The sequence below is a fragment of the Plecotus auritus genome (genome assembly GCF_963455305.1).
Source record: "Plecotus auritus genome assembly, chromosome: 8".
Taxonomy (NCBI): Eukaryota; Metazoa; Chordata; class Mammalia; order Chiroptera; family Vespertilionidae; genus Plecotus; species Plecotus auritus.
The window spans coordinates 63312162-63337546 of NC_137782.1; the positions used below are offsets into that span (position 1 = coordinate 63312162).

A 25385-nucleotide genomic window follows, 5' to 3' on the forward strand; every position below is an offset into this window, starting at 1 on the left:
GCTGGCGCTGCTTGCCTGCTGGAGACAGTGCATCAGATGGCCATCACCTCCCTGGCCAGCAGATGGAGCTAGGCACCTCCTTCCAAGAGTCATACCAGGATCCTGTTTATTGAGTGTCTATTATATACCTGATACAATGTGTTATGATTAGAAAGCAGAAAAGGATCCCAGGTCACACAGTGGGGCAGAGTCCAGAATTTCTGATACCACCTTCTGAGTTTTTCAAACTGAAATTAATCTGGAGATACAAAGCAGACCCATTAACTAAACTGCCCCAGAACATGGATGTTTGATTATCTCCCAAGATGAAATTTTTAAATGAAGCCTCAGGGAAAGAGGTCATGAGGATTCCAACCAGAACAGCAAACTGGGAGCAAGCAGGCTCTGGGGAAATCTCTCCAGCATCTACCCCTTTATTTACCTACCCACCCATCCATTCATCCACTCAACAACCTACTGCTCCAACCATCAATTCTCCCTCTCTTGTTCATCCATCCATCTTTTCAGCCATCCTACCATTCATTCATCCACTCTCCCATCTACTCATCCAACTGTCCATCTCCCCCTCCTCAATCATCTTACCCATCTATCCTTCCATTCATCCATGATACAGCCAGCCAACAAGCCAGTCATATATCCATCCATCTGTCCTTCCACCCTTCCATTCATTCTTCCATCAGTCCATCCATTTATCAAAGCATTCACATAGCCACCCTTCCATGCTTCCGGCCAGCCCGCCCGCCAGCAAACACCCTCTCCCACATCTTTGCAGGAGTCAGTTGTATACCATTTGGTTAAAGATAAAGGGCTCTGGATCTTTGGGTGTAATCCTTAGGCAAGAGACTTTACTTTTTTTTTTAATCTTCACCCAAGGATATTTTTCCATTGATTTTTTAGAAAGAGTGGAAGGGACGGAAGAGGGAGAGATAGAGAAACATTAATCTGTTGCCTCCCACAGCTCCCAAACCCAGGTCATGAATCGAACCTGCAACTACAGTATGTGCCCTTGACGGGGAATCAAACCCGTGACCCTTTGGTCCACGGGCCAACGCTCTAACCATTGAGCAAACCAGTGAGGTCAAGACTTTACCTTTTTGAACCTTTGCTTCCTAATCATAACATATTGCATCCGGTATATAACAGATACTCAATAAACAGCATCTAGTGTTATTGTTTTGGGACTCCTATCTCAGACCTCTAAGAAGTGGGTCTTAAGTTATGAGATAAGGGGCTGTGACTAGAGCAGTGAAGCTGCATGTGTGGGTGAGTTGGTAAGCCTCTAGGAAACTTTATTTTGCTGCCTTCATGCCATCACCCACTTCTCTCACTCCATCATCCCAGCCTACCCATTCACCAGCCTCAGAGAATCACCACCTCACATCTGGGCCAAACTGTGAAATTGTTGGCTTCAGCCCCCTCTACTTATTCACCCTGTTTCCCTTTTCCCTGCTCCCATTTCTCTTGAAGTTCACCAAGCCCCCAAGTTTTTTTCCCTACTCCCACTGCTCCTCGGAGAGTATCAGAGGCATTCATTTATACTAGAATATGAAGGACTAATATGTGTAAGAATTTTTCTGTCTTCCTCACCTCATCCTAACCCCACTACCCATAATTCTGTGTTCACTGAGGTACCACCACCTTCAGTTAAAAAGATGGGCTTTTTAATGAAGGGATCTCTGGCATCAGCAAGCAGCAGACCTCAGCTTCCCCCTGTCAACCTGGACACTGAAAAGGGAACAGACTCCTCCTTACCCCTGAGAAGTCCCTGCAGCTCAGTCCTGAGAGGTCCCGTTCACTGGCCCCTCTGCTTTGTGCTGAGTCTGGTCACAGGCCCCTTATATAGCAGCTAGAGCCGGAGTCCAAATCCAGAGAGGGAAATACCGTATAATTATAAGAGACCAGACAGATTTGCTCTGCAAATTGGGCATTGAGCCCCAAAACCACAAGGGTTTGCGGTTTGTGGCTAATTCCAAGAGCTGTGTTCAGCCCCGGATGGTGTCACATGAGCTGGGGTTTATCAGCCCCTGGTCTAGGCATATTCCTGGAGACCCCTGCTAGGCCCCTAGATGGGTGAACTGGAAACATCCCCAAATGCATCTATCTAATTTCCAGCTCCACGCAGGCACTGCTCACTCCAGGTGGCCTGGGAAGGCAGGATGTGCCCCGACTGGACTCAGCATCAGGCTCAAAGCCTGCTCAATCCCCATCTCTCTGCATGATTTTGAGCCAGCCACTTCCCTTCTCTGTGCCTCTTGTTATTTCCATCTGTTAAATGGGTATGATACCCACCTCACAGGACTGATTTGAGATTCAGGGAGATGTATATGGATCCGACCCTTCCAATTTGAGGCTGGTGTGAAGAGAACAAGCAGCTGGGCTTTTTTTGAGCTGCAGGCTTTCTCCCTGTGATTCATTATGAAACGTTCTTGTCACCTTATACCCACCAGCTACTTCTACCATTAAAACTGTGTTATAATTCCTTTATCACATAGCTATACGTCTATCAGTTAATCCATCTCTTTTTATGTATTTCAAAGTAAGTTGCAGACAACAGTACATGTCCCTCTGAACACTTCAACATGTATGCCATTAAGATTCTTTCCTTTAAATGTAAAATTTACGTATTGTAAAATTCACAAATCTTAAATGTTTATTCGTGGAGTTTTGACAATTTTATACAGCCAGGTAGCCCACAACCCCTATCTCAACATAGAGCATCTCCATCACCTCAGAACATTCCCTCCTGCCCCTTCCCAGTTAATACCTGCTCCCACCCCTCAAAGGCAACCACTGCCCCCTTCAAGACCACTGGGACACAGCCCAGACCTCTTCCCTGGCACTCAAGGCAAGTCTGCCTTCCACACTCAGTCCTGCTTCTGCCCCAGCCTCCTGCCTCTGGGCCTTTGCACGGGCAATGCCTGCAATCTAGAACACCCTTCTCCAGACTGCACTGCTCAAACTCCTGCAGAAATGTCAGCTGCTCTGGAACGCTTTCTGTGATGACCCTCAACCTTGATTCTTCCTCTGGACCACTCAGGGTCCTGCAGCCCATATTGAGACGGTGTTGCTCTGGGGAAACCAGGAAAAGCAGGCCTGGGCCCCACCCCTAGCCCAGCACAGGCACAGCTGCCAGTACAGCTGTGTCATAAATGAATGAATGAATGCTCTTACTTCCACTAGACAAGGAGCTCTCCGAGTTTCTCATCCCCCAGCCCCAGCCTAGGTCCTATGTCTGTGTTTAATTGATGCTCCCTCCCCCTGTCCTCACTAGGTCCACCTAAGAATCCTCTGGAGTGAGGGGACATCTCTCTCTCCCTACCAAGGCCTGCTCAAGTCAGGGGGAGAATAAATGTGTTTTCCTGGACTCTGCAAGGAGATCCTCTCCTCCTTCCCAGGAGGCAGTGGGGGATCTAAAGGCAGGCACGGTTGACGTCAAGTTTGCTGATGTGACCACTGGCTCCTGGGCCAGCCCCCCTCTGGAATTCAGTTTCCTCAGCTGCTGTGGGCACACTAATGGAACAGGCCCCGGAGCTGGATGCTGGGTTTGAATTCTGCTGCCAGTTCTCTCCAAGCCTCTGTTCCTTTGGTTTGAAGACAGTGACAGGAACAACCTGGCCTCAAAAGGATGTTGGGAGGGGTGAGAGATTTAATCGTGCAAAGTGCTGGGAACAGGGCCTGGCACACAGTAGGTGCTCAGAAGATGGCTTTTTCATCCTCATCATCCCAGGTCCTCACTGGCTCCTTATGGCAGCAAGTCGTTGAAAGCCATGAGGGGTGTGAGGAGGCGCCTCAGCTCGGGGCCTGGACCACCTTCTGCCCCATCATCTGTGGGGGTCGGAAGGGCTCCAAGGACAGGGACCCCAAGAGTCATGCACCTGTGCTTCCACCCCCCACTCTGTCCTTTGTGACCTGATGGTCACTTCTCCTCCAGGATCTCAGTCTGGCCCCATCTGAGAAGTGGGCTTCATTGCACTTTTCCAGTAGTGTTTTAAGGATTTCATAGGAACCTTCCAGAATGTGCCCAGAGTCTCGTGGAGGCTCAGTAAACAGGAGCCCCCTTTCATCTCCCCATTGCCTCCCACTTGGTGTGATATAAGTGCTCGTTCAACAAATATATTACTTTTTTAAACTGAAATACAATACGATGAGGGCCATGTGCCTCCTCCACCCTCTTCCCGCAGGGACCAATGCACATTGTAAACTGTAGGGGGCAGTGCACACACAAAGGTGGTTACTGTCAGTCACATGAGGCTCTGTGCCCATCCTCAGCCCCAGCCAGAAGGCAGGCCTACCCCCTGGGGCTCCAGGAGGATTAGTGTAACTGTGGCGCCTCAGGGAGGTCACCTGGGCTTAGCATTTAAAAGGCACCTTTGTCTGCAGCTGGAAGGACCAGGCCCTGGGAGGTGACTCACCCAAAGGTGACTCAGCCATGCAGGGGGCCAGGTGGGGGGCTCATGCAGGGGCCGCAGGGACCAGGAAACAGAATCCGTCCAGCAGCTCTTGTCTCCCCTATGAGCTGTCAGCCTCAGGGCTGCAGGCTCAGCGCAGGGGCTCCCTGAACATCCTGGGTCATGCCCCCTCACCCCACCCTAAGTGTGGGTTCAGAGCCTGGGCTTTGAACTCAGAGGCCTGGATTCAAATTCTAACCTCATCATTCCTAACTGTGTATCGTTGGGTGAATCACCTAACCTCTCTGTGCCTCAGTTTCCTCAACTATAGAATAAAGGTAAAAATAGTTCCTAGACAGGAGGGTTGATTCAAGGAGTCGATGACATGATGTATCTAAAGCACTTAGTAAGCATACAATAAATGCAGCAAGTACTACTTTTGTAGCATAGCAAAACCCAGGCTTTGGAATTAGGGTCAGGAGGCTCTGGTTCGAATCCCGGCTCTGCCACTTAGGAGCTGTGTTAGGAGCTGTCCAAAAGGGGGTGTTCAGCATCTAACACAGTGTCCAGTATACAATAAGCACTCAAGGTTAGCTGCTCTCATCGCCACTCTGTGCAGCCACAAGACTCACCAGGATGAGGCAGACACCATCCCTGACCTTGAGGAGGTCTTGGTCAGGTGGGAAAATGGGACCGGGGCAGTGACAATCCCGTGTGGCAAATACAATAACAGGCCCTGCCTGGGGCACGGCGAGGCTGGCAGCTGCGTGTGCCCATGCATTGAGGGGTGATAGGAGTTTGCCAGGCACACTTGGGGACAGGGACGCCCCAGAAAGAGGGAAGCACTGTTCAAAGGCCTGACTACCCATCATGCACGTTCACCACGTGCCAGGCACTCTTCTTAGTACTTTGATTGTCTCATTTAATCTTCAAACGACCTATGAGTGAGTCCTATAGTGTTCCCATTTTACAGATCAGGAGCCTGAGGCACAGAGACAACTCTGCTCTCTCTCCATGCTCCAGGGGGGATTGGCTGAGGCCAGGTCATAGCAGCCTTGAATGCCAACCTGGGAGTTGGGATAATTTCCTGCTGGCAGTGAGAATGCACCATTGAAGGGTTGTCAGCAGTGAGACATGGTCAGATGAGATCAATGATGACAGGCTGGAGGAGGATGGGATGGAGGAGAGGAGGGAGGGAGGTCAGGAAGGGGCAGGTGCGGTCCTCATGAGAAATGAGGGGGGTGTGCTGAAGTGTGGGTGGAGAGGAGAAAACGGATGAAGATCATGGCCTAATGCAGCAGTAACATGGGCTAACAGGCACCAAGAGCTTCTTAAGGGCGCGTCACCATCCTGAGTGCTGGTTAACCCTCAAACCTTACTATTCTCACCCCCAAGTTACAGGTGAAGCGATTCAGAGAGATTGCATGACTTGCCTGAGGCCACATTGCTAGTGCTGGGATGGGATCTGAACACAGACAGCTAACTCAAGCCACTCATTTAACCTCAGCTCTGTCCTGGGTGGAGCCAGGCGACAATGGAAGTGAGAGAGGAGTCAGAGATAAACCCTAACATGTCACTTAGTGCCCGGCCTGGCAGTAGACGGTGCCAGTATTTGCAGGGTGGGTGGATGGGAGGATGAGAGGAAGGGAGGGAGGGAGGATGAATGAATAGGTGGGAGGATGGATGGGTGGATGGAAGGATGGTCACACAGTCATTACTAGTGGGCAAACCTCAAGATGGGCTCCAACTCTCCTGTGTCCCCCCAAATCCTCAGAGCCAGTTTCAAAAACTTAGTTGGCACCTCCTTACTCATAAGTGCCATCTTGGGGCCATTGCCTAGAAACAAGGATGTCCATCCTGAAAGTGGGGAAGATCCCAGAACCAGGAGACAGGTTTCCCATCCCAACTCTGCCACTATGTGGCCCTGTACCGGCCAGGCCCTGCCTGGCACCTGTGTCCCCATCCGCACCACGAGCTTTTGGCAGAGCTGTGCCCTGAGGCCTCTCGGGGGGTGTCCACGGCTGAAGTGCAGCTAGTAGGGATCCTCCAGGACCAGGTCTCCTTGCTTCCTGGGATGCTGGCTCCTTTTCTCCCTGGAAAACTCCTATTCATCTTTCAAAACTCAGCTCAGATGTACTACTGAGAAGTGTCCCAAAGTCAAAGAGACGGAGACAGACAGAGACTCAGACAGACTGAGAGACAGAATGAAGAAAGATGTATTTACAAAAACAGAGCGAGAAGAGGGGAAGGGAGTAAAGAGAGGGACACAGGGAGCTCGAGGCAGAGGTAGAAGAAGGTGGTACAAGACACAGGCCAACCAGGTAAGCTTGAGACACGAAGCTACAATGACTAGGCCCCAAGTCTCCTCACCTCCCAGGAGACCCTGCCTGGAGCGCAGGAGGACACCAGAGGCAGAGGCCAGCATGGCCTGTGTGTGACTGGGGAACAGACTAGCCAGGAGATGCTGACACAGATAGTTTATTGAAAGCCAGGGACTGGCCACTGTGGCCCCAGAGCTCTCTCTGAAGCAGAGTCTGGTGGCTAGCCCTGCAGTCCCCACCCAGGCCGGGGCACAGCTGCAGGGCCAGAGCACCTGGGTGGGCCTGGGTTGATAAGGGACATTTATACTGTCACTGACATAGGCTAGAGACTGGGAGGGAAACTGAGGCAAAGGAGGCAGGTCGGCAGGACTTTGGCAGTCAACAGGGAGGGGTAGTGGCCATCTCTCAGCTCAGGATGCCACAGTCAGCACAACAGCATTCTGCAAGGAGCAACGGTTCTTGGTTAGGCTCTCTGAGTCCCTGTGCCCCACACACCTGTCCTCCCACCTCCACGCCCGTCTCTGCTTCCATTTCTGTGCCCCTCCCATGGCCTGAGGTTAGCACTGTACCTGGGACACAGCAGGCACTCATTGAGTGAATGAATGAACAAATAAGTGAATGATTAATAAATGACATCCAGCATGAGAGAGGTCACTGATTTACTGACTTTAGTTCTTAAAAGACCCAAGTTCAAGTGTCATTTATCCATTAATTTACTTGAACTTGGGCCAGAAATTTGACCTCCTTCAGCCTTGGTTCTCATCTGAGAAATGGGTCCAAAACTCTCTGCTCTACCTCCCAGAACTGTTCCAAAACTCAAAGTTATGCTGGGTTGGAAAAGGATTATGAGGCTATGTCTATATTCAACAAGAAAAGTGTCAGGATCTATTAGCGACGCCTGCCACAGGCACAGGATAAGGAGGGACAGCACATGTATTTGCCACCCCTGGACCAAGGGAACTGCGATCCTGGGAGTGAATCCGAGATCCCACCCTATAGGCCAGACATGGGTCTGAATCAGGGGTGGGCAAACTTTTTGACTCGGGGGCCACAATGGGTTCTTAAACTGGACCGGAGGGCCGGAACAAAAGCATGGATGGAGTGTTTGTGTGAACTAATATAAATTCAAAGTAAAGGAGCGGAGGGGAGAGCAAGAGAACCGGATAGAACAGCCGGATCCGGCCCGCGGGCCGTAGTTTGCCCAAGGCTGGTCTGAATAAATCAGGAAAGAACTCTGTAATTGACTGACAATGCCTGCCATGGGTTAGTAAGAAAGGAGTGGCAGCACTTGTGTCATCTGTTTGCCATTCCCAAGTTCAGTCGTTTGTAATTCCCTGAGCAATTTGGAAAACGGTGCATGGGCAGACCAGATGATGAGTAGAGCACTCTCCTAATGAGTTTCAAGCAAGGCTCTCCACAAACACGCGTACGGCCCATCTAGACCACACCTGCACGGGAAACTCACCTCGATGACCTCCAGGACCGCATTGCCAAAATTGACATTGAGAACATTGGGCAGGGGAATACCAACATCCAGGTCCACTGTGAAGAGGAAAGGGTTGAAAGCAAAGATATATGGGGCAGAGGGGGGGTCAGGGTGGGACCTGCTGACCTATTCCACCACTTTCCTTGAGCCAGCCATTTCTCCTCTTGGGGACTCAGTTTTTCTTATTGGCAGACTCCTACGTGTCCTACTAAACTCAAATGAAAATGCCCCTTTTCTGTATTGTCATCAGTGGCCTCTCAGCAGAGCCTCCTTGAGGTTCTGTCAGCCCCTTGCACATTCTGGGCCTAATATTCTAATCACTTGCTTATATGAGCACTCCCCTCTGGATTGTGAGCTTGAGGAGAGGACCCAGGTCAGATAGCTCTTGGGGCGCAGAGTCTGGTGTGATGTAGATGCTAGTCAGTGTTGTGTAAATGGAAATATTGGTGCCTCAATTTCTGCATCTCAGAAATGGGCATCAACTCCTCTCCAACCTCAGTGTCTCTCAAAACAAGGAAAGAGGCAATAGATTTGGCAGTCCCAAGTTCAGACACTGTCCAAAAAGACAGCAAAGGCCACCCATACCGTTGAGCTTCGGCACATACGCCACCCGGACCACATCACTGAGCCACTCTTCTAAATGGGACGCCTGCAAGAGAGCACAGGGCAGGGAGGTGGCTTCGCAGGGAGCAGCGCACTCCTTCCCGGGGAGGGAAATCCAAGGTCCAGCAGCCCCAGCCTCCCCCATGCCTGGGGACACAGCTCCTAGTAGGCTCCAGTGACCCCAGAGGGGACTCTGAGTCAGGACAGCTTCACCCTGGGCCCCATGAGCTTAGAAGAGCTGCCTTCCTAGAGGAGGGCTCTGTGGGGCCTGGAGGGGGGCCTGTGCCTGAGAAAGAAAGAGGAGGAGGTACCCGGCTCCAGTAGACTCTGTGTGGTCTAATCTTAGGTTCCCACCAACTTAAGAACCCTTAGAATGTTCTAGAACCTGAGAGGATCATGAGATTCCAGAACCACAGAACTATGTGAGAAGCAGAAAACTAAGGGCTCTCTGGGACTCTGAAATATTAGAACTTTCTGAGTTCAGGAGCCTTATTACTTGTGTGAAGTTCCAGAATTTTGAACCTTTGTGGGATTCTGGAAATGTATGACTTTGTAAGGTTCCAACACATTGATAGGTCATGAGATTCAGATTCATTGTCCTAAGGGTGATATCACACACACACACACACACACACACGCACACACCCTGATGTTTGTCCACTCTGTCCACTCTGGCTTGGGGCAGAGCTCAGACTGGGGCCAGATTAGTCACATGGCCCATGACTCATCCCACCTCCTGTCCAGCCCCCCTAGAAGATGCTCACCACTGCCAAGCTGCTCACCCTCCCAGGAACTTACATCAAAGGGGTGGACAAAGGAAGAGGCCAGCTTGACACTGAGCCTGTTGGAGAGAAGAGAGATGTTGGGGGTCCCAGCATCCACCCCAACACCTGCTGAGCAGTGCTCTGCCCCACCCCATTCCACAGCCTGCCCCACCCCTAGCTTTCCAGCATCAGAAAACAGGGTTATGGCCCAACTCTGTCTCTATCCAGCCTTAACTCAGAGACTCAGTTTTCCCACCTGTAAAATGGACCTGGAGGGATCTAACCTCCTTCTGAGATATCATGACCACCACCTCCGACTCCGTGGTATTGGAGCCTCAAGTCTGACTCCTAGTTGTTTGACTCTGGGCGAGTGGGTGAACCTTTCTAAAGAGTGGCTCTCCATAGATTGAGCACTGGACATGGGGTGCTCTGTATCCAGCAGGCACACTAAAGGCCGCAAGCCACTAGTGGATCGCAGCTGGCCAAACGCAGGTCCCAGCCAGAGCCTGGCCGCAGAGCTCTATTTCCTGAAGGGCTGAGACGTGAACTGCCACCAGGAAGGGGAGACGAACTCAGGCAGCAGGCAAGGTTAGAAATGGGAGTCTTGCAAGGGGCATCTGTATGCAGCCTCAGGGGCCGCAAGGGACATTCAAATAGGGTCAAGTAAGCACTGGGTGCCTATGGGCCAGGCTGGGCAGATCTCAGAGACTCTGGGAAAGCCCCCAATCCAGGGGAGGGACAGAGAGGCACCAGGCCACAGGCCATAGTGAGACCACTGAGCCTGGAGAATGGAGGCCCCGATTGCAGGCCTGCTTCCAGGGACAACCCACTGTGCCAGCCTGGGCTTTGCAAATGGTAAAGGGCCATTCCCGTGAGGAAGGATTGCCATCAACATCACCATCTTGGTCCTAAAGACGACCATGAGGCCTAGTTCCCACAGGGGTGGAGAGATTAGAGAAATAACGAATCCACCTGAATAACGAAGCATTTTATAATATCCCAGCACAGTTATCTCTGTGGCCAGCCTCTGGGGCTGATAACTCAGGAGTTTGGACTCCATATCCTGGCTGTAGGTGTATCTCCAGGGCCAGGCTCTGGGCGGTGCTGTGGAAGAAGCCTGCTCTGGACCGGCTTCTCTGAGCCCCAGGTGCCATCTATAAAAATGGGCTAACACCATCCCCTCCCCAGCAGGTCCTGGAGGCAACAAGATGCTGGTAAAACTCCTGCAACTTAGTTGGTGCCTCATAAATGGAAGGAGGTTCCTGTAGGTCCCTAATTCTTGGTCCCAGAGACAAGGCCCAGAATCCCATGTTACCGTTCCAGGGACAGGGAGAGGTGCAGCTTGGTAGCCGAAGGAGCCAGCTGGGCATTTAAAGTCATAACCTGCAGGGGGAAAGCAGGCAGAGGTTACTCTGAATTAGACAGAAGGAACTTGAGGACAGGTCTCCCTTGGCCAACAGGTGAATCTCCACCGTTCCTTCCACCAACCCTTACTGAGGCCCTACTGTGTGTTAGGATCCATGCTGGGCTATGAGGAGGTAACTTGAAGGTTCTGGTGTTCAAGAACTAGAGTATTAAAACTGAAGGGGCATCCGGGCCAGGTGGCTCAGGTGGTTGGAGCATCACCACCTCATACAACAAAAGGTTGTGGGTTCAATTCCCAGTCAGGGCACATACCTAGATTGTGGGTTTGGTCCCCAGTTGGGGCATATACAGGAGGCAACCAATTGATGTTTCTCTTACATTAATGCTTCTCTCTCTCTCTCTCTCTCTCTCTCTCTCTCTCTCTCTCTCTCTCTCTCAACATATCCTCAGGTGAGGATTAAAAAACAACAACTGATGGTGATCTGTTTATACAAGTGGAAGCTTTGGGGTTATAGAAGCTTGGGGAGACCCTCAGCCCAGCCTGCAGGGGGGCAAGGGAGGGTGTCCATTGAGGTGACACCGGAGCTGAATGTTGAAAGATGAGGCATTCGCCAAGAGAAGGAGAGAGACGGTACTGCAGATGGTGGTCCCTGCACACACAAAGGCAGGGAGGTGGGACCTGGCAGCCCTGAGTAAAAGGCAGAGGATGAGGCAGGGGAGGGACCTGCCTCTGCCCAGATGTGTTTGGGAAAACTAGGAGAGGTGGGGTGGAGAGGTGGGGGGGGCAGAAAGAAGTCAGAGAGTCATCCAAGAGATATCTGAGCACAGAGAGGATGGGGATATGGGGAATCATTCCTGAAATCCCGAGGAAGCAGACTGGACAGGCCTTGGCCTGGTCAGATGTGCGATGAGGAAGTCTAAGTGGGTACTTGGGTCTTAGCTCAGATGGTGACAATAAAGGAGAGGGGCTTCCTGGGTTGTGCCACCCTGAAATCGGGGGAAGGCAACCCCCCCCCACCTTCCACCCCCCTCACCCCCCTCCCCCCCCCCCCGCCGCCCAGTGGCCTGGAAAGGGTCAGCCCGCTCAGAACCCAGTGCCAGGCTCCCATCCTTTAGCCACTCACCCCATTCAGCTCCAAGAGGGCTTCCGGAGTCCCTGCAGGGAGGTGGGGCAGCACGTGGATGTTAGCTGTGATGGAGACTGCGGCCTTCTTTTTCTGGAGTGTGACCGCGGGTGCTTCCTTCACCTGCAGCCTGAGCAGGAGCTGCTGGCCCAGGGGCAACTTCCCCAGGACCTGGAGAGAGGCAGAGAGCAGGGCCTGAGGCAGCTTTGATGCCTCACTGATAGAGTCAGCCAGTGACTCAAGAGAGTCAACAAGCACCCAGGCACCATGCTGGGTGCTGAGGCTACAGACTGAACCATGGTCTCAGCCCCCATGAGACTGACAGTCAGGTGGGGAGACACCACCAACCCATGGAACAAGGGAATCAGACTCTTGTCTCACTCAAAATCCCCCGAGGCGCACCGGCCCTGCATGATCCCTCCTCTGCCCTCCTCTTCATCTCACCCCCACCACCAGTCCCCTCGTGCTCTCCTCTCCATCTCATCCCACCACCGGTCCCCTCATGCTCTCCTCTCCATCTCACCCCACCACCGGTCCCCTCATTCTCTCCTCTCCATCTCACCCCACCACCGGTCCCCTCATTCTCTCCTCTCCATCTCACCCCACCACCGGTCCCCTCATTCTCTCCTCTCCATCTCACCCCCACCACCGGTCCCCTCATGCCCTCCTCTCCAACTCACCCCCACCACCAGTCCCCTCATGCCCTCCTCTCCAACTCACCCCCACCACCGGTCCCCTCATGCCCTCCTCTCCATCTCACCCCCACCACCGGTCCCCTCATTCTCTCCTCTCCATCTCACCCCACCACCGGTCCCCTCATACTCTCCTCTTCATCTCACCCCACCACCGGTCCCCTCATGCCCTCCTCTCCATCTCACCCCCACCACCAGTCCCCTCATGCCCTCCTCTCCATCTCACCCCCACCACCGGTCCCTTCATTCTCTCCTCTCCATCTCACTCCACCACCGGTCCCCTCATCCTCTCCTCTCCATCTCACCCCACCACCGGTCCCCTCATGCCCTCCTCTCCATCTCACCCCACCACCAGTCCCCTCATGCCCTCCTCTCCATCTCACTCCACCACCAGTCCCCTCATGCCCTCCTCTCCATCTCACCCCCACCACCGGTCCCCTCATGCCCTCCTCTCCATCTCACCCCACCACCGGTCCCCTCATGCTCTCCTCTCCATCTCACCCCACCACCGGTCCCCACATCCTCTCCTCTCCATCTCACCCCACCACCGGTCCCCTCATTCTCTCCTCTCCATCTCACCCCACCACCGGTCCCCGCATTCTCTCCTCTCCATCTCACCCCACCACCGGTCCCCACATCCTCTCCTCTCCATCTCACCCCACCACCGGTCCCCTCATCCTCTCCTCTCCATCTCACCCCACCACCGGTCCCCTCATGTTCTCCTCTCCATTTCACCCCACCACCGGTCCCCACATCCTCTCCTCTCCATCTCACCCCACCACCGGTCCCCTTATCCTCTCCATCTCACCAGCTCCTTTCTGCTCCTCTCACCTGACAGGCATGCACCCACCTCAGGGCCTATGCAATTCCTGTTTATCCTGCCTGGAAATGTCTTCTCCAGATACCTGTACGGTCCCCGCCCTCACCTCCTTCAGCCTTGTGCTCAAACATCACCCCCTCAGGGAGGCTTGCAGAGCACCCTGTTTAGGAGCACCATCCCTGCGCTCCTCATCTGCTTGGACCATTCCATTCTCTCCATTCATTTGTCCAATGGCAGCTCCTGGAGCACAGGGACTTTTGTCTCCTTTTCACCTTTGCCCCTTCTGGATTCCCAGCACCTGGCACAAGGCCTGGTACACAGTAGGTGCTCAGTGAATGTTGGTTGACTGACTGACTGAATCACACAATCAGGAAATTCTGAGTCTCACAATCATGACATCATGGAATTATAGAAGCGCTGTAAACTAGAGTCACAGAAGCTTGGAGTCACTTGAATGCCAGAGTCTGGGGACCAATTCCTCAAACCCAACTCCCAGAGATGCAGGATCAGTCAGACAGGGAACTACCGATTCCACCCTGATGTGTCCTCAGATTCTGAAGCCATGGACCCAGACTTGGAGCTAGGGCTCTGGCTTCTGACACGGCAAGGCGGGCAACTGGAGGACAAAGGCTCCAGGCTCCCGGAGCTGGAGGAACAGGCCCAGCTTGCTGCATCCATGGGTCCCTGCTCCTGCCACCTGCGCCTCCCCCCAAATCCCTCTCCACCATTTATGGCTCCTGCCTTCAAGGAAGTGCTTCTGAATGTCAAGCCCCAATCTCATCCCTTGCCTGAGACTCCTAGGCCCTTTAGCTAAGGCCTCGAACCATGCCCACTAAGGCTGATTTGAATCACCCACTTCAAGGATTCACAGTTTTCTGTGTCCCCAAACTCAGCTTCCCTCTTCATCGTCTCTGGTAGAAGCCCAGATCTTGCAGACCTCTTTCCAAGCTCTGTCAGAATCTGCTATTATGTAAGGACCTTGTAGTAGTATTTCAACTTCAGAATGAATTCAGATTCTCACAGCTGGAAAGTATCTGGTCCAGCCCCAGGTGAATGAACAGGAAAGCTGAGGCCAGGCCCTGCAGTCTTGTACTGAGGTCCTCCCTGAATCTTCTCCTTTGCCTTCCCCCCAAAGCCAGTGCCCTGAATCTTCTCTTGTAGGACAGAGGAGACCAAGACTAAGATGAAGTGAGGTGGCAGGAGGGAGGGGACTCAGTAGCCTGAAAAGAATCTTCTGTCTTCTCCTTGATAGAAAAGGAACAGCCATAAAACAAATGTCTAATTGACTTCTGGGGCAATTAAAACCTGGTCCTTTCCACTCTGCTGTCAGGAAAGGATACACTGTTAGCCATTCACACTTTAGTGTGAATTTAGATTCAACATTCAATTACAGCTCTCTGGAGAAATGTATTGAGAAAGATTCTGGAGTCCATTCAGGCTCATCAGGAAAGTGCTACAGTGATCAAGGTCATAAGAAGGGTCACTCACCTCAGGGACCAAAGCTGTCAGGTCTGTTGTTGTCATTGGGACATTGCTGGGAACCTGGGCCCAAGACCAAATGAGAGGACATGGTGAACACAGACACAGGACAGGGATCCCTCAGCACACACAGGGCAGTTTTGTCCACATTCTGCCCCACCTCCACCCCCACATACACATCTCTACAAACGCGCATGTTCCTTCCAATGATCACTGAGTGCTCACTACATGCCAAGCACATGCCTTTGCTCATTTCACATTTACAACAGCCCAAGGAGGTGGGTGCTCTGAATACTCTCATTCTATGAGTGGGGAACTTGAGGCTCCTCTCTAGACTCATAGCTGGTAAGCGGTGGCATCAGGATTTGACCTGGGCAGGCTAATTCCAGAACCTTCAAACCCCTCACAATCTGAAGGCCCAGGGATCCGACCCTGATAAGAGGTTTCCCAGACTCTCGCCCAACACAAGACCATCACCCCCTGGGATGGACAGCACTTGAGGATAGCACCTGGCCTCTGAGATCCCTCTCTCTTGCCTAATACTCACACACACACACACACACACACACACACACACACACACACACACACACACTGCTCAGGCACATGCATCCTCACACTCAGAGTCTCTGCCTGGCTATGACTGCCACCTCCCTCCAGCAAGAAGACGCCTGCCTCCTAGCTCAGGAGCCTGGTCCAGTGCTCTCTGGACCCTACATGCAGGAAGTGCCCCCTAGGGCCTGAGCTGCAGATGGAGGCTGGGGGGCGGGAGGCATGATGACAGGTGGCTTAGAGCTCACTGCCTTTGGAGAGGGCTAAGGCCGAGAAAATGCCTCTGGATGCGGCTTCTGAGGGGTAAGCCTTCCAGACATCTGTGAGGTATGAGGAGCCAGAATGGAAGCAGAGGGGTCGCAGAGGCTTCAAAACAAGGGTCCAAATGACCTTTGGAAGAGTCTAACCCTAGTTTTCCTCTCTTCAACTCAAATCTGCTCTTGAGAAAGCATTAGAAATGTTAGTCATTCACACTTTAGTATAAAATTGGGCTCTTGACTCTGAAAGGGATCATCTGATGCCAGGATGAAAAGCTGGCTACATTTCACATGCCAGTTCTGAATAACTGAAAGTAACTCCCTGGAAGGAATGACTCAGAAGTCCCATTTAGACTTAGCCAATCGGAGGGCCATTGTCAATTAGCAATGTTTGCCACAACAAGAATGGACATTTGCATGTTATAAATGTGTCTCACTGTCCAATTACAGAGGAAGTGGCTCATTTAGGCTAATCAGTGATGATGTGACTGGGTCATTGGCATTTTCAGGGCACAGCAGGGGTGGGTGCCACACTCACCAGCTCAGGGGTGATGTCTATGTCAAGGGCACCGTTGGTCTGCAGGAGCCCAAATATGGTGCTGAAGAGGTACAGAGGCACGGTCACCTGGGACGTGTGGTCCTCCTTGGGAGGCACCTTGACGGGTTTGGGGGGCTTGGGGAAGTCAATGACGTCACCAGCTACACTCTTCACAATGGGCTGCAGGGGGAGGAAACGGCATGGAAAGGTCTCTGGGCTGCTCACCCACGTGGCTTTGACCCAGCATCTCCTACCCAGCCTCCACCAGTACCCTACCCCACCCCCAGCAGTGGGCAAGGCCTTCCGACTCACATTGATGTCCAGCTCTATGTACTGGTTAGAGATGAGAGGCAGTGTGGCCAGAGTGAATTCCACAGATCCAAGAGGCCCCAAGGGCACCAGGCCTGCGTGGGGAGAGGAGGAAGGAGGAAGACACCATGAGCCAAGCCCCCCAAAATAACCGGCCCCACTTCCATTTATTGAGTGCCTAGCACTCTACTAAGTATTCACCTGGGCACCACCGTCATCCTCATTATACAGATAAACTCTGAGGCTGGGACAGAAGTCACCAGCCCAAGGCCACAGAAACCACGCCAGGACTCCCCTTTTCCAGAGCTGGTGTCACTGGCCACACTGCGGCCCTGCCTCTCTCACATCCCGCCACATGCAGACACATCTGCCCCAGCTTTTCTGGCCTTATCCTGGCCACACCTGTTTACACTTGGCAAAGCCCATCTGTGCACACAAAAGGGATCTGTCCATGTCTCCATAAGGCTCAGGGAGACAGGCGGCCTCTGTGGCCGTGGGCCTTGGGTTTCTTACTTGAGCTCTCTGGGCCTGTCATCTTGTCTGTCCAGACAATAATAACAACATCTGCCTCATGTTTCTGACCATGCTGGACACCACAGGTGCCTGAAGCCCCCAGCAGAGGGAGAGCTGGGTGGCTATGAGTCCCTCACCTGCTGGACCAGCCTCAGCCCACACCCCCGTGAGGGCTCCTCAAAGGGGCGGCCTCGTCAGCCTGAGGAGGAAGTGGAAGGTCCCAGAATCCTGTCCCTTCCTCTCGGCCTGGTACTGCCACCCTTTGGAGTAATGGCAGGGGGTAGGAGAAGGGGCCAAGGAGGGGGTTGGGCCCCAACTTACTCAGCACAGCCCCAAGGAGCTCATTCACCACGCTCAGCACACTGTCCACCACGGGGCACAGCTGTGTCCAGAGGAGACGGGTGTTACAGGACAATAAGAGTGGGGCCCAGCCTGGCACAGGGGACAGTTGCATTTTCTATACCTGTTTTGCTATAACATTTGCTATCTCAGGGACCAAGGCAAGGCAGAATGTAGGGCAGGGTGGGATGACACGCAGAGGCAGGGGAGGGGCTGGAGCTTGACGTGTTGGAAGGGTGGAGTGGAGGGCCGGTTACATGGGCCCTCCCAGAAAACCCCCAAAGGATGCTGGGGGAACAGGGGAGACATATTTCAGAGGCCAGTTAGGGTGTGTGGACAAGGCCCTCGCCTGAGGGGACAAAGGCAGCTGTTCTCTCTGAGGTCTCAGGTCCCTGCTGTCTTCCAGCTGGACCCTGGGAGACTTAGCATATGGACCCCCAAAAAGGGTGCCTCCCCCTCCATCCAGAGAGTCAGGCTTGGGCCAGGCATTCACTGCATACACTACATTCATTGCATAAATTTAGGATTCAGAGGTCTGGGGATGGATTGTGCCAGCGTGTTTCCGAAAAACCCTGTGTTGTGCGAACAGGGAGCAGGTGGTTCGGCTTGCAGAATCCCGAGTCTGCGAATCACAGGATCCGAGTCCACCTGAGCAGGAACCTCAGGCGACCCAGCCCAGCCCCTTCATTCCACATCGGTGGCTGGAGAAGAATGGCAGCCTGCCCAAGGTCACAGCTGTTCTCAAGGGGACAGGGAGGGGATGCCTCTTCATTTAAACCCTGGGACCTCAAACTGCATGGCCCCTGGAGTCAGGCATGTCACAGAAATGCGAGGACATCCAAGGGGCTATGATGGGTGGGGAAGCCGCCCTGTGGCGCCAGCCATGTGACCTGCGGGAAGGAGGTACTGTGCGGCCAGGGTGGCTGATTGCACAAGAGATGCCAGAAATCGGATCGTTAGGAGAAATCTCCAATCTCTAAATGCTAGTAATTAGCTCTTATTTTTAAAGCCTCTTTGAGTCACACATATCCTGTGTCGCAGCCAGTTGTCCCAGAGAACCTAGTTAGGGCTCACAATTTAAATGCAGCCGCCCTTGTTGAAATCCACCTGAGATAGGCCTGGTTAGGGTCCTTGCTGCTGGGAGCTCCCCTTCTCCCCTGAGCTACTTTCCAATTGACTTCTTCAAGTCCAGGGCAGTTTTGCCAACCTCAGGCGCCCATACCCTTGCTACCTCCACAGGTGCCCTTCACAAGGACTCACAAGAGAGGTCCTGCCAGGGCTGGGGTTCAGGAGGCCTGACTGCCCTGTGCTGGCTGTGTGAGCCCAGCAAACCCCTGCCTGCTGTGGCCTCAATGAAATGAGCCTTTGGCCAGACCATTTTTTCTCAAGTGTGGTTCATGTCCCCTGATAGAAGCCAGGATGGCTGGGGCTGGCCATGGACAAGCATCCTGGAGCAGTTTAGTTATAATGTGTTTCTCTTATGACGTGTTGATATACATGTATGTAATTTTCTGAACATATATGCCAAGCACAGGGCTCAGTTGAAAATCACCGAGCAACCCAAGTTTAATTCAAAGCGAGTTTAAAGCAAAGTTTAAAGGCAATAATAATACAGGTGGCAAAGACAGAGAGGGGATAAGAAAGGGACCTGAATTTGGGAGCAGGAGAATCAGGTCATCTGAAGCTATGAATTTAGGATTCAGAGTTCTGGGGGTGGATTGTGCCAGCCCCCCTCCTCCCCCCCCCCCCCACCCCCCATACACACAGAGACTCACAGGCGGCACTTGAGCAGTTGTGGGCAGGCCAGGATGGATTACCGGGTGGGCGGGAGGGAAGAACAGCCTAATCCTGCCTGGCGCCCAGATTTACTCAAAGCCAGAGGAGGAGGGGCACAGCCCGGGGACAGGGGCGTGCCTGGCCCGAGGCCCCCACACTCACCAGTCCCGGCAGCACCTTGAAGAGGGTCTGTTCTGCGAGCCCCAGGAGCGGTGTGGGCAGCAGCCTGGAGAGTGAGAATCTGAGAGTGTGGCCACCGCACGGGACAGTGCCAACCTGGGTCACGGGCAGGGCGCTGGCTGGGACTTTGGAGACCGGGTTTAGATCTTGGCTCTGCCGCACCCTGAGGCCCCGGGGAGGATTTCCGTCTCCCCGTTTGTACAGCGCCTGCCTCACAGAGCTTTGCTGCCAAGATTAAATATGAGTGTCTACGCATCAGGTATACAGTCTGCTCGATAAATATCTGTTCCTTTTGTCTCCTCCAACATTTGTACATACGTGACATTTGAACCTAGAACAGCACCTGGCTTCAAGTGCGGGTTCAATAAATATTTGTTAAATGAATGAGTATTTGAAGAAGGAAGGAAGGAAGGAAGGAGAGGGTGGCCTGTGGGTGAGAAGGTCTGTTTAAAGATTATAGGGGCACAGAGGGAGGGGTGACAACCACAGAACCACAACCACAGGACACCAGCACCACCCTGGGCTCCATTCCCTCCAAGGCCCCCTATAGCCCACTGAAGCAAGAGGAAGCCAATGGGATTTAAGGGCACCAAAGACCCTATCTGGGATCCCCTTATTAAGGCCCTTCTGGAGACAGGAGCAACCCTGGCTCACCCTACTCCTGGGAGCTAAGATAGAGCTGTCTGATTACCCATCACTGCTCAGGGCCGCCCAACAAAGATGGGGTAGGGTGTGTGATTAGGCTTGGAATGTAGAAACGAATGGGGGAGACACAAAGCGTGAGGCAGGGGAGGAGTCAGGTGCCCCGAGGGTGGATGCAGAGCCCTGGGAAAAGCCTTGGACCTAGTTCCAGAGACCAGCCCACCTCCATCCCTGCCTCAATCTGGTGTGTGACCTTGGGCACGTCCCTTGCCCTCTCTGGGCCTCAGCTGTCTCCTGGGAGTGATAATTCAACACAGTGCAGGGAGGGCCACTGTGCCTGAACAGTTGTGGGAAGAACAAATATGAAGTGCCAGAGCCTTCCAGATCATCAAATACAGGTCCTCATTATACAGATGGGGACACTGAGGCCCAGACTGGGGAGGGGGTTCCCCTGAGGGTCACACAGCAAGTCAGAGATAGAGTTGGATCTCTGTGTGAGGACAGCAGGGACTGAGACGCTGGCAGATCAGATGGAGGGGACTGCAGAAGGCCCTGCTCTATGTGGGAGAGGGGACATCAGGATCTCAGGGCCAGAGAAGGGGGACACCCAGGGGTGGGTGGTACAAACTGTGGGCTGAGCCGGAGTCCCTGTCTGTGGAGGGTCTCATGGTGGGGGGGTAAAGAGCGGGGCAGGAAGGCTGGAGGCAGGGTGAGTTCAGGCTCCAGAGAGATCCAGAAGATGCCAACACGCATGGGCTCGAGCCTGCAGACTCACCCTGAGAGCAGGCTGATGTGGCCCAGGAGCGTGCTGCAGCGCTTGAGGATGAGGATGGGCGTACCCCGCGAGCTTATGCCCATTGCCACACGTGAAGACACATTCACCTCCGCTGCCAGCTGCAGGAGGCCCCCCAGGGTCCTGCGAGACAGGATGCTGGGGATGTGGCTAGGCCTCCAGGCCCCCACCCACCAGGGCCCTCCTTAACCACGCCCACCCCGGCTTGGACCCTGATGAGCGAATTGGGTGGCCTTGCAAGTGATCTGGTCCCCATGTCCTCCTCTCACCCCCTGTCTTCCTGTAGGTCCCCCATCTTGCACATCCCTGCGCCTTCTTCCCCATCTCTTCAGTGAGCTCTGAACAATGGGTAGGGGTCTCCAGGGATCATGAAGTGGAAACCCCTGGGGGTCAGGGCGATGGAGGTACATGGGGAGGGGTAATGGGTGGGAACAGTAGTGTAGGAGTCTCTTGGAGAGGAGCTAGAGTGGGAAAAATAGGGGGCACTGGAGTGGTGTGGGGGGCAGTAGGATAGGGATCCCCAGTGGGCAGTGGCATGGGGTGGGGAGCAATAGGGAAGAAGTTCCCAGGGGCACACTCACCCAGAGCCTTCCAGGCCCACCTTGGTGTGCAGGCTCAGCTGCACCCCAAACCCCGGCAGCAGCTTCAGCGACACCTGTGGCAGTGTGAGCTCCTCGACCTTCAGCCTGGGATGGAAGTCCGGGGGAGGGCCCCCAGTGCCAGCCTCTCAGTGCCCGGGACATCCCAGACCAGGAGGGGCCTGCAGGCCCTCTTGCATGTGCCTCCCACCCCACTTCTAAGCCACAAACTCAAATGTGGGCCCCATCATCTGGGCTTCAGTTTCTTCATCGTCTATAGAGTGGGACAATAATACTGGGACCCATCTCATAGCAATGTCGCAAAGACAAGTGAGATAATGTAGGTGCCACGGCTGGTACAGCATATGCCCAATGAATGTAGTATCATCATCGTCATTGGAGGCTCAGCGAACTAAACTGTTCTCTTCACCCTTCCCCATGGCCTCAGTCCTGGTTCAGTCTCCGGCCTTGATCATTGTCCCTCCACTCCCACACCCCTGGATCACAAGCATGCAACCCAAGTGGATTCCCAAATACAACTCTCACAGTTTATTATTTTCTCTGTCCTCTCGGTCTTTGCCCAGACTGTCCGTCCGTCTGAAACACTTTTCTCTTGACTCTCCTTCCATCCCACCTCCACCTTCGGTTAGCAGAATCCCGACTCTGCTGATTTCAGCTATGGCATCCCCTCCTCCAGGAAGCCCTCCTCCCTGCATCTCTGACTCGGGCAAACGCCCTCCTCTGCCCCAGTTTCCATGTGCTTCCTGGGCTGCCTCCATCACTGCCCTGAGCTTACAAGATCATCATTGTTGGGCTCTGCCTCCTACTGGGGACTCTTTTAGACAAGGGCAATGTCTGGTTCATGTTTGAAGCCTCAGGTTCACACCCACGGGGGATTCTACAGTGGGGGGGGGAGGGGGTTGGACTAGATCTATTAATAATAATAATAATAATAGTTAATATTTATTGAGCATTTAGTGTATGGAAACCTCTATTTAGCTCCTTGACACACATTGATTCACTTTCCTGGCAACGACCCCATGCAAAGCTGGTTTCGTGTAGCCAATAAAAGACAGCACTTCAAATCCTAGCTCTACTACTAACTGACTGTGTGACCTTGGGCAAATCACATTGTTGCTGTGTGCCTCAGTTTCCCCATCTGTAAAATGGGGATATTGACAATACCAACCACAGTGACACACAGTAGTCCTCAAGCAACAGCAATGCCAGCCCTTACCAGCTCCCTTTCTAGACATTTGCTATTTTGGGAGGTACACATCCATCCCCTCTTCTTCCCCCAGCAACCCATTTCCTCCTGTACAGTGACTCTTCCCCATGCCCTGGCTCTTGACCTTCTGCCTTCAGTCTGGGGCCTGTCATTTGACCTTCCCTTGATTCACTACCAGCCTGGGCTGGTTCCCTCCTGCTTTGGGCAGGCGGTGTGGGCTGTGATTAAACACCCAGACCCCCCCCACACACACACACTGCCACACTCCCCAGCAGGGTGAGCTTGAACAGTCCTTTCACGGCCCAGGGCCTCAATCTCCTTACCTGTTAAATGCGATTGATAACAGTCCTACCTCTGGATTCCGTGGGATAATTCATTTATAATGCTTAGCACAGTGCCAGGCACCCAGAAAACTCTGGCTTGGTAGTTATAAATATTAGTTGTTATGTGATTTCATTCATTCAAAAATGTTTTTTAGCATAAATTATGTGTGAAGCACTATTTCTGATACTGAGGACATGGCAATAAACAAGCCAGACAAAAGTCCCGCTTTTCCTGGGGTATAAATCTAGCAGGGGAGACAGGAAAAAGCAGTGAACTATATGAGGTGCAAGGGAATGATATGTCCCCTGGAGAACTCGAAGGAAAGAAGGGGACAATGGAGGGCTGGTCAGGGCAGGGCTATTCGGAGCAGACACCTGAAGAAGAGGAGAGCGGGAGCCGTGCAGGTACCTGGATTAGCCCAGAGGACTGAGCAGCTTGCCCAGGTCACACAGTGAGTAACTGGATTCGACCCCAGAGCGGGAGCACTCAACCACAGGGGCTCGCTGCCCTTCCTGTCTTGCCTGACATGCAGTAGACTCATTATTTTCTGACTCGGGTCCTGGGGCTCCCTATTCAGGGCTCCCGGTATCACCCCCACTGCCTGCCAATAAATTAAAGAGACACGATCTCTCCTCTGTTCCCTGAACGAAAGAAAAGACCAGCCTTACTGTAGGGCACACAGTAGGTGGGCAGTCAGGAAGCCATGCTGCGGTGACTCACCCGGAGAGCTCCTCCACAACACCAAAAACTCCTCCGTAGCCCAGCAGGCCGCCTCCTCCCAGCAGCCCTCGGGAACCCAGGAGGCCCTGGTTCACTGATGTGACAGACCCCAGCACGTTCTGCAGAAGGGGCCCCCCGACCAGTGAGTTCTGGATGGCTGCAGAGAGGGTGGGGAGAGATAGGTTCATTTTACACATGGGGAAACTAGGGCCCAGAGAGGGGCAGAGACTTGCCCAAAGTCACACAGCCAATCAGATTTGGTGCCAATAGTATGACTAGGGCTCCTGACCCCGGGCCACCTTGTTGGAGGACAGAAGCAAAGAAAGGAGCACACAGCCACCAGGGCTTGATCAAGATGGAGAAGGCAACCTCTGCTTCTCCTGGGCACCCCTAGCCTGACTGTGTGCAGATGGTGAGCAGGGCAAGACCGAGGGACCACCTTGTGGAGGTTGGGGCAGGATGGGGGTGGCCTCCCTGAAGCATTTTCTATTTAGGACTGCTCTATTTCCCATGAGACTGTCACCCCAGGGCAGTGGGACCCTGGAGCACAAAATGCTCCCACACCCCAGGAACGTGGCACGGCCAGCACCTTCCCCTTGACCTCCTCAACCCCACTCGTCCGCGTCCCTGAGGCTGATGCAGCCCCACAGGGCCTCAGCCCAGATCACCCAGTCCCCCTCTCAGAAGGAAGTGAACTAACCACTCTCAGAGTCTGCGAGCAAACCTCTAAATCCCTGAATTCTCTCAGCAGTTGAGAATCGCAGCCTGTTCCCTCTGTTCCTGAAAGCAGGCGCTCCAAGCATAAGGATGGGGTCATCTGCACTGCCGCTGGACCCCTCACAAACTGTCCATTGCGGGCTCACCTTTGCCAAGTTCATCCTTGTCAATCCGAGCGAGTGTGCCCACCGTCTCAAGCAGCCCCCGGCACGGAGTTGCCAGACCCCAGAGCAGAAGCAGCGACCACATGCCCAACGTTGTCAGCAGCACACCTGGCAGGGGCAGAAGCAGGAACGCTGAGGCCCTCCTCATGCCCAAGCCTTTCCCCTCCCTGGCGCCCTGCCGCTGGCCTGGCATAGTTCAAGTTCAGCTTCGCTCCCAGAAAGGCCCTCTCCATCCAAATGCAAACGGCGCTACCATGTGCACCCACAGTACAGCTTCAGTGCACGCTACGGTCTTCAGGGCACTTTCCAAGCCGCTGCCTCATTGGACCTCATTTCAGAGATGGGAAAACTGAGGCCAAGAGAGGGGAGGGGACTTGACCAAGGTCACAGAGCTAATCAGTGACAGGGCCAGAATATGAGCCCCCGTCTATGCGACTTAAAATATGTCCTTTCTCTCCTCTCCTGCCGCCAACCCGAATGATGTTAAAGAAAGAAATAGATGGGAAATGAGAGCCTGGCTAACCTTCTAGTTCCCTAGAGGAGCATATCTCTTTATGGAGTTCCATATCTGCCCCCTCAGTCACCTACCTCCCATCCCCTCAGGTCGCCCTGCTTAAACCCCACTTCCTGCTGCTCTTGGGATAGAACATGGGCTCCTTACCAGCACCCACTAGGTCCCTGCCTGCCTCTTCGACCTCCTTGGTCTTAAACAT

At 53.5% G+C, this 25385-nt stretch overlaps 1 protein-coding gene across 1 annotated transcript; it reads right to left on the bottom strand.

Moving 5' to 3' along the window:
- Window positions 1-7119: 7119 nt before the first annotated feature.
- Window positions 7120-25385, bottom strand: BPIFB3 (BPI fold containing family B member 3; the record flags this gene model as incomplete). The annotated part of the gene is made up of 16 exons (XM_080684897.1): window positions 7120-7149; window positions 8175-8251; window positions 8781-8844; window positions 9597-9639; window positions 10878-10945; window positions 12052-12222; window positions 15052-15105; window positions 16390-16569; window positions 16702-16793; window positions 17533-17593; window positions 19489-19552; window positions 20924-21064; window positions 21523-21627; window positions 23792-23948; window positions 24655-24780; window positions 25334-25385. The coding sequence occupies 16 exons, from the start codon at window positions 25383-25385 to the stop codon at window positions 7120-7122; spliced, it is 1485 nt and encodes a 494-aa protein (XP_080541023.1).